General features: G+C 40.8%; 1 protein-coding gene and 1 long non-coding RNA gene across 7 annotated transcripts; one reads left to right on the top strand and one right to left on the bottom strand.

Moving 5' to 3' along the window:
• Nucleotides 1-160: 160 nt before the first annotated feature.
• On the top strand, nt 161-6,815 carry LOC133612367 (protein FAM180A). Of its 6 annotated transcripts, none has more exons than XM_061969717.2 (5): nt 163-362; nt 444-519; nt 5,100-5,235; nt 5,438-5,481; nt 6,428-6,815. In XM_061969717.2, the coding sequence occupies exons 3-5, from the start codon at nt 5,196-5,198 to the stop codon at nt 6,773-6,775; spliced, it is 432 nt and encodes a 143-aa protein (XP_061825701.2). In that variant the 5' UTR covers nt 163-362; nt 444-519; nt 5,100-5,195; the 3' UTR covers nt 6,776-6,815. The 6 variants fall into 6 exon arrangements, with proteins under 6 accessions (XP_061825698.2, XP_061825701.2, XP_061825702.2 ...); XM_061969715.2 differs by having other exon boundaries at nt 168-362; nt 5,100-5,275; XM_061969714.2 differs by lacking the exon at nt 444-519 and having other exon boundaries at nt 161-362; nt 5,100-5,164.
• LOC140679055 (uncharacterized) lies at nt 6,444-9,660 on the bottom strand. Its single transcript, XR_012050642.1, has 3 exons — nt 9,515-9,660; nt 6,806-7,057; nt 6,444-6,742 (listed from the first exon to the last, which is right to left on the bottom strand). It is a non-coding gene; the product is annotated as an uncharacterized lncRNA (long non-coding RNA).
• Nucleotides 9,661-11,668: the final 2,008 nt, after the last annotated feature.

Below are 11,668 nucleotides of genomic sequence, written 5' to 3'. Positions count from 1 at the left end.
TATATATATATATATATATATATATATATATATATATATATATATATATATATATATATATATTGTTGGAGCCAAATTTCCCTTTTTGTTTATAATGCTTTTATTTTATTTTCTCTAATTGATTGTTGGGTTCAGCATGTTGTATTTCCTTTTTTGGCAGATTGCTCCGCCCACTTCCTGTTAAGAACCAGGAAGTGTCGACAGGGAGGGGACTGTTGCTATGGTGGGGTTACCATGGCAGCCTCCTTAAATTGGGTTCAGGTGTGAGCATGGGCAGGGCGATTGGAGGACAAACAGTTTTCGACCGTGTGGTGTCTTGTCGTGACTTGTGGTGACAATGCTGTTATAATGTGCCATTCAAGGTTAGCATACTTTGTTATACAACTTACATTTGATTTAATTTAGATAGCTTGTAATAAACGGATTGTCATATCCAAACACAGTTCTACAGTACTGGACATTCTAAGATTTACACGCGTCAAACTGGTCAACACAGTCGCCCTCGGTACCAGCCCAAAGGTAAGGGCTGTATATATATATATATATATATATATATATATATATATATATATATATATATACACACACACACACATACATTTAAATTAATATATTATTCACTTTTACAAGCGGTCCTCTGAGAACAGCCATAACTGAGATGTGGCCCTCAATGAAAAAGAGTTTGACATGCCTGTTCTACAGCCCAGAAACGATTTTTCCAACACAGACAACATTCACACTCACATTCACACACTAGGGCCAATTTAGTGTTGCCAATCAACCTATCCCCAGGTGCATGTCTTTGGAGATGGGAGGAAGCCGGAGTACCCGGAGGGAACCCACGTAGTAACGGCCTTTCAACATTTTTAATCTGAGGGGTGAGGACCACGCTGAATTTACCAGCTAAACGGGGTTTAACATGTTCTTTTTTTTGTCAAAGAAATGTTTGGCACTTAGCGCTAGTGCTACATAATGGCTTAATGTTTCACTGCAGGTTTTAGAAGCACTCAGCTTCTAAAACCTGCAGAAGCTGAGTGCTTCTAAAACCTGTAGCTCATCCTCCTTCGTATATTCAGGCTCAAAAAGATAAGGTCTTCTGGATCATCATTTGTCTCAAAGTAGTCATTGGCTCTCATGAAGCCTGCCAAGATTAGTAGTAGTAGTAGTTGTTGACACAAATAGCAACTCCCCCAAAAAAATTTCAGTCCTGATTGAAATTACCATAATACTGCAAATATTACATGTTATCATGACAGTGCCTGTTACAACATTACACAAATATTTATATGTATTTAAAATACTGTTGAAGGTTTTTGGATGTTGTTGGCATCCGTAAGTCTCAAAAGACAATGGATTGGCGCCCCTTGGATATGTTTTAGTTGGTCATGCAGCGTCTGCTGTGGCTGTACAGACCCACATGGGAGTGACAGTCTCTGTTGCACTTGGTGCATTTGTAGGTCGAGTCAGCTGCAGGATGTAGTGACTTTCTCTTTCTCTGAGCTCGCTCCTCATTTGCAAGCTGGCGGAGTTTTGCCTCGCCAGCTTTCAGTCCAGTGTTCACGATGTGTCCCCAGCTGGATCTGTCCTGAGCAAGCTCTTCCCAGGTGTTCAGGTCCATGTCGAGCGCCTTCAGGTCACGCTTGCAGACATCCTTGAAGCGGAGATGTGGCCGCCCCGTTGTCCTCTTGCTAGAGGCAAGCTCTAAGTAGAGGATGTCTTTGGGGATCCGACCATCGTCCATTCGACGCACATGGCCCAGCCATCGAAGGCGACGCTGACGGAGGAGAGTGACCATTCTAGGAATCTTGGCTTGCATCAGCACCTCATTGTTTGTCACACAATCGCTACATGTAATCCCGAGTATGCGACGGAGGCAGCGCATGTGAAAGACACTTAGCCTCTTCTCCTGCGAGGAGTACAGAGACCAGGATTCACTGGCGTACAAGAGAGTGCTTAGCACGCAGGCACGATACACAGCGATCTTGGTGCATGCTGTTGTTCCACACTCTTTGCGACAACCTGGCCAAGGTTGTGGATGCCTTGCCGAACTTTTCTTTGATCTTTGGTTCCAGTGAGAGGTTGTCGGTGATGGTGGAGCCAAGGTATGTGATCTGGCTGACGACCTCTAGTTCATAGTCGTTGATGATGATACAGGGTGGTTCAGCATCTTGGGCCATCACATTTGTCTTCTTCAGACTGATAGTCAGGCTGAACTCGTCACATGCCTTTGCGAAGCGGTCCATCAGGCTCTGTAGCTTTTCTTCTGTGTGGGTGGCCAGAGCTGCGTCATCTGCAAACAGCATGTCTCTGATAGTTACCTCCCGGACCTTGCTCTTTGCTTTTAGGCGAGCCAGGTTGAACAGTCGGCCGTCTGACCGAGTGTGGAAGTAAACACCCTCGGTCGATGATCCGAAGGCGTGCTTCAGCAGAACGGCAAAGAAGATGCCTAAGAGAGTGGGAGCGAGGACACAGCCCTGTTGACGCCACTGCGGATGTCGAAGGCATCTGACGTCGAGCCGTCATATTGAACTGTGCCCTTCATGCCGCCATGGAACGACTAGGTCAGGGGTCGGCAACCCGCGGCTCCGGAGCCGCATGCGGCTCTTTGGTCACTCTGATGCGGCTCAGCAGCTTACTTGCTGAACCCCCCAATTTTCCCGTGAGACTTCCGGATTTCAGTGCCTCTCGCAGAAAACTCCCGGGATTAATATTCACCGATTTTCACCCTTACAGCTATAATAAGGGCGTGCCATGATGGTACAACATTTGGCGCCCTCTACAATCTGTATTAACAACGTGCCAGCCCAACACTTGTTGTACAATATACATCTTCTGCTTGCACACGTACGTGACAGCAAGGCATACTTGGTCAACAGCCACACAGGTTACACTGACGGTGACCATATAAAACAACTTTAACACTCTTACTAATAATGCGCCACACTTTGAACCAAAACCAAACAAGAATGACAAACACATTTCGGGAGAACATCTGCACCTTAACACAACATAAACACAACAGAACAAACACCCAGAATCCCATGCAGCCCTGACTCTTCCGGGCTACATTATACACCCCTGCTACCACCAAACCCCGCCCCCACCCCAAACCTGCTCCCTCACACATCAATCCCCCCCCCCCCCTCTCTCTGTGCGTCGGTTGAGGTGGGCGGGGTTTGGTAGCGGGGGTGTATAATGTAGCCCGGAAGAGTTAGGGCTGCATGGGATTCTGGGTATTTGTCCTGTTGTGTTTATGTTGTGTTACGGTGCAGATGTTCTCCCGAAATGTGTTTGTCATTCTTGTTTGGTGTGGGTTCACAGTGTGGCGCATTATTAGTAAGAGTGTTAAAGTTTTTTTTTATACCGCGACCGTCAGTGTAACCTGTGTGGTTGTTGACCAAGTATGCCTTGCTGTCACCCACGTGAGCAAGCGGAAGCCCCATTCAACATGTGGCTGATCAATCACGTTGATTGTAGTGGGCGCTGTATGCTGTACCAGTACGGCACGCATGACGCTGACAACCGCTATTCAGTTAAAACCTGCGTGCCGCACCAGCTCAAAAATTCCATATAAAGGTGTGGGCATCTGAGACCCCTGGTTTATACATAGCACAAAGCAAAAAAAAAACAACTTTGTATGCAGTGTTAATTCATTTAAAAATTCAAAAATTTTTGCGGCTCCCATTGTTTTCTATAATTTGTGAAACTGGTCAAAATGGCTCTTTGACTGGTAAAGGTTGCCGACCCCTGGCCTAGATCATGCTCAGGAGTCTCGGTGGGCAGCCAATCTTCGCTAGGACTGTGAAGAGGTCGAACACCTTGGTCAGGTCTATGAAGGCCAGAAAGCGGGGCTTGTCCTGCTCTCTGCACTTCTCTTGCAGTTGCCTGACGGTGAAGACCATGTCAATGGTTGATCTTTTTGAGCGGAACCCACACTGTGACTCTGTGTACACTCTATCAGCAAGCTTCTGCAGTCTGTTCAGGAGGACGCGTGAGAAGACTTTGCCTACAATGCTTAGGAGAAATATTCCTCTGTAGTTGTTAGAGTCGCTTCTATCACCCTTGTTCTTGTACAAGGTAACGATGTTGGCGTCTCTCGTGTCCTGAGGTACTGCTCCTTCCTCCCAGCATTGACAGAGGAGGTCGTACAGATGTTCCCTCAGTGTGCTGTCGCCGCACTTGATGACTTCTGGTGGTATGCCATCCTTCCCAGGCAGTGGTTTTTGGATGTTAGAGCATGTATAGGCAGTCCAAAACTTTATTGATCAACTTATCATGGAAGTCCAAACACGCTCAACAATCAGAAGTATGAATGGGTTCTGAATCCTCAAAACAAATGTAAAAAAAATGTGTACAATGGTACAGGACAGCACTCCAACATCAGGCTAACAGAAGCCCTCATAACACCATTAGCAGAGCAGCGTTAGCCTAGCCAACCGCAACACAGCACTTCTTCATTATGAACCAATGACGGTCACGGCGAGCGAAGTTGCATTAAGGAAAACCAGAAATTTTGAGCATCAGACATTACAACTCAATGATTTCTTTTTTTCCATATTTTCTATGTACTGTATTGCTGCAATAACTATGGCAATTTGTTTATGACAATTTAAAATACTAGTCTGTTCAACTTGAATATCACAAAATTCTACAAAAATTACAATAAATTTGTTTTGTTTTTTACAACAATGTGCATGTTTTCAACTTTTTAAGTACCAGTTTGGGCACTGTTTTTACGTACTGGCACCATTTTTAAAGTAACAAATTGGTACTAGGGTGGGTTCAAATTTAAACGATACCCAATTTACCGGCAACCCAGTCACATTAATGAGGGCAATCGGTACAGGAAATGGATGGACAGCAGATAACTGTTTAAACTCAGTAATTCGGCTTTTATTTTTTGGACATTTTCAGAATCAAAAAAGACAAGAGGGGATTATTTAATTAGTAATTAATTCCTAATTGTTAACAAATTATTTCAGTCGATGCAATGAATTCTAGCTCACTCAAAGGTCTGAACACTTTGGCTATAAAAAGGCAGACTGTGAAATATTAGTGCTTCAAATCATAGCCATCTGGCTTTGAATTCCTTTTTCCAGGGAGGAAAAACATGCACGGTATTCTGACTGCTCTGCCTGGATTCCAGAGAGGACGAGAGGAGAAGGTAGAAGGATGCAGAAGTGTAAACAACTCCAATGAAGAATGGCGCTAGAACTGCAATTAAGAATTTGGCAGGTGGTCATTTTGTGTCTTTGGTTTGAGCAAGCGCTGCAGGGTAAGTAAAGGTTGGACTGCATGCATAGACTTTTGGAAGCCTCCTTTATTATTAGTTAATGGTCTAATATGACAATTGTCGAGGTTGATGCATGCACCTCAGCAGTTGTGCTGTGTTATAGAGTTTAGATTTGCTCGAGATGTGTTGTGGTTTGTGTTTTAGATCCCAATGGCCCACCGGTGTTTGATGCAAACCTGATGTTTGAGGTAACACAGTTCTGTGAAAATAAATTACAACATCACCTTGGTTAATTTAAGACTACAACCCCTGGAAAATATGGAATCACAAACTTGGAGGATGTTCATTCAGTTGTTTAGTTTTGTAGAAAATAAAACAGATAACCGACACAACACAAACCTATAGCATGGCAGAAAAAAAGAAACACCAAAAAAAACAACAAGAAAATAACGTGTGGTAGTCAGTAACAGTTTCATTTTCAGATCAAGCAGATACAAAATTGTGGAATCACCATGTCAATTTTCATTTCCATAGCTAACACCTGCATTAGATTAAATCTGTTCATTAGTCTGCAGTTAAAAAGGAGTGTTACCACCTTGCAGAGCTGTTGCACCAGGTGATTTGACATGAATCATGGCTCCAACACGAGAGATGTCAATTGAAACAAAGGAGAGGGTTGAAATCCGGACCAAATACAAACAACATGGGAAGGTTGTAAAAGGCAAGCATACTGTTGACCAAAGAAACAATCAGAGAAAATTGGATCAAGACTGATGAGGAGTAATGTTTGTAACTCGTAAGTTGTAACTTGTAAGTTCATTCTTTAGAGATTGCAAGCTGTTATAAAAGCCAGAGGTGGGGCACCAAAGTACTAGTGGTGTGTTTTTTATGTTTGTTTTTCATAACTGTTTTCCTTAGAATTGAGTAATTCCATAATGTTTTCAATCTGCTTGATCTAAAAATGAAGCTGTTACTGATTACTACAATTTATATTCTTGATTTCTTTTTGTGTTTCTTAAAGCCAGAAAGTTGCCATTTAAAATGATTGCAGTTTTGTGTCATGACTGTTTTCTGTTTTTATTCTACAAAATTAAACTGAATGAACGTCCTCTAAGATTACTGATTCCATCATTTTTGCCATGGGTTGTATACCACAGTATTTTTTAGGTTGGTTTTTTTTAACCCATCCTACAGTTTTTGTTGGGTGGGCTAGAACTCAACCAGGACAACAACATTCTCCTCCTGGATGAGGAGATGGCATCCATGAGGCCGGGCCGGTCCTTCTTGACTCACATCAATGACAACATCCCCAGAAGTCTGAGCTCCATGCAGCAGAAGATCAACACGCTGAAGACTCAGAATCGGCGGCCACTGACTGGGGATCAGTTTGAGAGTCTCGTCCTGAGCACGGTGGTCTCGGCCCAGCGGACCTGGCACCAGCAGGGGGTTGAGGATCGGGAGGCCTGGGCTGAAATGCTCCTGCAGCTTGCAAACGTCACCGTACATGACCTACGTGGAAGTTATCTCTTTAATTATGCATAATTCTCCAGAGAAGATGTGCAATAAACACACCTGCAACACACTTGGCTCGTATTCTTTACTTTGTGCAGCAAAGATCCAAAAGAACAACTGGCGAGCGGTTAGAAGGTGACACAAAACATCTCAGCTGGTGACTATGAGGAGATATCGGCGGCTGGAAGTCAGCTGTCCTTATTAATTCTGATATTGATCCAGAGACCAGGCCTTCGGATAATGATCCTCCCACGTCCCGGCACTCATTCAGTGGCAACACAATAGGCTCCAGCTGTGAGATCAGCCTCTTCACTTACACACACACACACACACACACACACACACACACACACACACACACATATATATTCAAATATACAGTACAATGCACTTCATGAATATAATCATTATATACATAAATAGATAAATAACATTATATTATAATGTTATTTTCAACTTTATGTATGAGTCATATTAGTAATGATTTCCACCATATGGAACCTCCACACTTCAATATCCAATCAAATGAAGAGGGCCCAGTGTAATTATGTATTGATTACAGCTAACTATTGATTTCATCATCTAAAGCCTCATACAATAATTCAGCATGGCTGTAAGTTAATGACATAATATTACTGCCTCGATATCTTTTTTTTAATTATTTATTTAATACATACAACTTATTTTGTGTATCTTTTTATGCTGTATTTTATACATTCACTAATTATTTATTATTAGGTGTACATGTATAATCACCTATCTAAATCAGGGGTGTCAAACTCATTTAGATTGGGGGCCACATGGAGAAAAATCTACTCCCAAGTGGGCCTGACTGGTAATATCACAGCACGATAACTTAAAAATAAAGACAACTTTAGAATGTTTTCTTTGTTTAAAAATAGAACAAGCACATTCTGAAAATGTACAAATCATAATGTTGTTGGGTTTTTTTTACACTTACATGTTGCGGTTAATAGTATTCTACCTTTATTTGTCGTTATTTATACTTTTTGAATACTGTATTTTTCGAAGTATAAGTCACTCCGGCCAAAAATGCATAATAAAAAAGGAAAAAAACATATATAAGTCGCACTGGAGTATAAGTCGCATTTTGTGGGGAAATATATTTGATAAAACCCAACACCAAGAATAGACATTTGAAATGCAATTTAAAATAAATAAAGAATAGTGAACAACAGGCTGAATAAGTGTACGTTATATGACGCATAAATAAGAACGTGCCTGGTATGTTAACGTAACATATTATTTTAAGAGTCATTCAAATAACTATAACATATAGAACATGCTATACGTTTACCAAACAATCTGTCACTCCTAATCGCTAAATCCCATGAAATCTTATACGTCTAGTCTCTTACGTGAATGAGCTAAATAATATTATTTGATATTTTACGGTAATGTGTTAATAATTTCACACATAAGTCGCTCCTGAGTATAAGCCGCACCCCCGGCCAAACTATGAAAAAAACTGCGACTTATAGTCCGAAAAATACGGTAAATTATGTGATAATGTTCATCAGTCAACTCATTGGTGTTCATTTTCAATCTATCAAGATAAAAAAAAAATATTAAAATCAAATTACAGGATGTACCGATGTACCAACATCATGTGGTTTATTATTATTATTATTATTTTTACATATATAGCATAATCTACACAGATACAAATAATTGCTATTAAGACATCTACTGGACACATTTAGAATAGCAATTTCTTTCATTCAAAAATTTCGGCTCATTTTAATACTTAGCAAAATCATCCCGCGGGCCTTACGTTTTACACCTCTGATCTAAACTAAGATGTCACATATTGATAGCTGTGTCTCATATTTTGGTTATACATTTTGGTAGCGCAATTGATTGATAAATGCGTGTTTACTGTAATGCTACAGACATATTTTTGGTGAAAATTTTCGTCTGAAACCGAATCATACTAAAACTTCACTAAATTGAATGGAGATCTCTCCCTCTGCCCCAATCTCTTAGTTTCCTATTTTTTCAACCAATTTAAACTGTTCCAATGTCAAAAACTCAAAAAGCGAACTATTAGCATGTTAGCATGTGATCACTGATATCAAATGGCATATTGTAGGAACATTAAAACGTGGCACTTTTGGTATTTTGTCCTGTATGTTTAACATACTAACATTAGCATAAATAAAACATTTTGCAAACATTTTAGCATATTTTATTTGTGTAAACCTACAAATCTTGAGTTTTGCTACTTGACGCCATTTTACAAGTACGGTATACTAACAGTTTGTTCCCATGTTAGCATGGTAATATTAGCATGCTAATGTTTTATGCTAACTATTCACCTAATTGTATGTATTTAACAGTGGCGACTTGTCCAGTGTGTACCCCGCCTTCTGCCCGATTGTAGCTGAGATAGGCTCCAGCGCCCCCCACGACCCCAAAGGGAATAAGCGGTAGAAAATGGATGGGCCGTTCGTTTCTCACCTAGGCCTTCAGTGATGTCCTACTTAGTCTGACTTCACCTCTCAAAATACCGTCATTTATGTCGCCACATGGAAACGGCTGGAGATACGATACAGAGACACAATTGCACACTACTGGTCATTGAACCCCCTCAACAGTGTACAAAACTGACTATTTGTCGGCGCATTTAATATTCAATAAACCCGCTTCAGCAATTAAAACATATCTCCAAGGTACTGTCAAAATTCAAATAATTGTATAAAACAAATAAAACATAAAAAAATTAAGAAATAAGATAATTGAACTCACAATTTGTAGCGCCCATTCGACGCTGTATAAGCCAGTGGTATCGTCGTAGTCGGTCATAGTCGGTCGATTCGTGTGAAAGTGACGGGCAAACCATTTCACCGCCCGGATAGCTTCCTGTGTTGGCCGACCTCGTCTCACAAGATGTCGTTTCTCTTATGTAGCCTTCTTGAAAATGGCCTCGCAAATATATATATCTGCCACCTAATCAACATGTTGCTGTGATTGGATACTCACTTGGGAGTCCCAAGTGAGTATCCAATCACAGCGTAAGGCCAGCTAAGAAGGCCTTACTGACAACAACTCATGATCTGATTGGCTATCGCAACTGTCTGTCAACTGTATGTGTCCGTTCACTTACAGTGCAAAGACGCCAGCATTGTTGATTCTGAAGGCTTTGAGCAGATTTGGTACAGCATGGCAACATAAGCTAGCTGAATTCTGATTGGATACAAACTATAACCTAAAAACCACAACCCTGGAAGGAGCATAATATGACATGAAGAGAATATGAATACTTTTAGATATTTAGCGATAAATAAAACAAAATACTTTTATCTTTAATTATGATCATGATTTTTGGTTATGTTAGGCCAGCAGAGAAGGCCTTGCTGGCCCTGACGGCACACCAATGATATTTTAAACCATGAATGTCAAACTCTGGCCCGCGGGCTAAATTTGGCCCGCCGTGTAATTTCATTTGGCCCTTGAGGCAATATCAAATTAACATTAGAGCTGGCCCGCCGGTATTATACAGCGGCGGTGCTGCTGTAACACCGCATTCACCGCTAATACTCATACTTGCCAACCCTCCCAATTTTCAGTGCCCCTCTCAAAAGTCTCCCGGGGCAACTATTCTTCCGAATTACTCCCGATTTCCACCCGGACAACAATATTGGGGGCGTGCCTTAAAGGCACTGCCTTTAGCGTCCTCTACAACCTGTCGTCACGTCTGCTTTTCCTCCATACAAACAGGGTGCCGGCCCCTGTCACATGATTTATGCGGCTTCTACACACACATAAGTGAATGCCATGCATACTTGTTCAACAGCCATACAGGTCACACTGTGGGTGGCCGCATAAACCACTTTATCACTGTTACAAATATGCGCCACACTGTGAAACCACACCAAACAAGAATGACAAACACATTTCGGGAGAACATCCGCACCGTAACACAACATAAACACAACAGAACAAATACCCAGAACACCTTGCAGCACTAACTCTTCCGGGACGCTACAATATACCCCCCCCCCCCCCCCCCCCCCCCCGCTATCACCGCCCACCTGAGCCCCGACATTAATGAACTAGCATCCCAGAAAAGATGGCAGGTATCTGGCTTGGGCACATCAGATTAGATCAGTGTGTTGCAAACTGAGAAGTAAAAAAGCCTGAATGGTTGATTTATTCATTGTTATTTTATTTTCAAATTTATTAGCCTGTGGAAAAAATTAATGTTGCTATTTACCTCAGAAGGCTGCAAATAGAAAAGAGGCATTCAATTTTTTATTTAAATTGTATTTAATATACCATTGATGTTTTTTCGTTGATTTTGCACTATTAAGTTATATAAGCATTGCTTGTTCCATATTCAGTGTTAAAGCAAATCAGTGTAGCAAACTGAGCAATAATTAACGTTTTATTCATGCACTTTCTCTCGCTACTTCAAGGCTTGAATGTTTGATTCATTCATTATTGTTATTTTATTTTCAAATTTATTATTAGCCTGTGGAAAAAGTTAATGTTGATATTTACCTCAGAAGGCTGCAAATAGAAAAGAGGCATTCAATTTTTATTTACATTTTATTTGATATGCCATTGATATTTTTTAATTATTATTATTATTATTTGAAACTCGATTTTGTATGTCACTATAAAGTTATATAAGCTTTGCTTGTTCAATATTCAATGCAAAACGTGTTTGGGTCCCTATTAAAAGGTTAATTTGTTCAACCTTGGCCTGCGGCTTTGTTCAGTTTTAAATTTTGGCCCACTCTGTATTTGAGTTTGACACCCCTGCTTTAAACCAATCAATCATGGATTTTGATACTTGGTTCTATCTTGCAAATACATTAACTGGCCTCTTGTTAGCATGCTAACAGTAGCATAAGGATGTTTTATGTTAGCATTTGAGCAAATTGAATGTTTAAACAT

The sequence above is a fragment of the Nerophis lumbriciformis genome, linkage group LG10 (assembly GCF_033978685.3).
Source record: "Nerophis lumbriciformis linkage group LG10, RoL_Nlum_v2.1, whole genome shotgun sequence".
NCBI classification, from domain to species: domain Eukaryota; kingdom Metazoa; phylum Chordata; class Actinopteri; order Syngnathiformes; family Syngnathidae; genus Nerophis; species Nerophis lumbriciformis.
Note: the sequence above shows the minus strand (reverse complement) of the source record. Positions and strands in the feature narration are given on the sequence as shown.

Excerpts from the sequence above, each read along its gene's own strand:
- LOC133612367 (XM_061969714.2), top strand. Across the intron at positions 5,165-5,437 it reads AGAGAGGACGAGAGGAGAAG|ATCCCAATGGCCCACCGGTG; the intron begins GTAGAAGGATGC and ends TTTGTGTTTTAG. Across the intron at positions 5,482-6,427 it reads ATGCAAACCTGATGTTTGAG|TTTTTGTTGGGTGGGCTAGA; the intron begins GTAACACAGTTC and ends CCCATCCTACAG.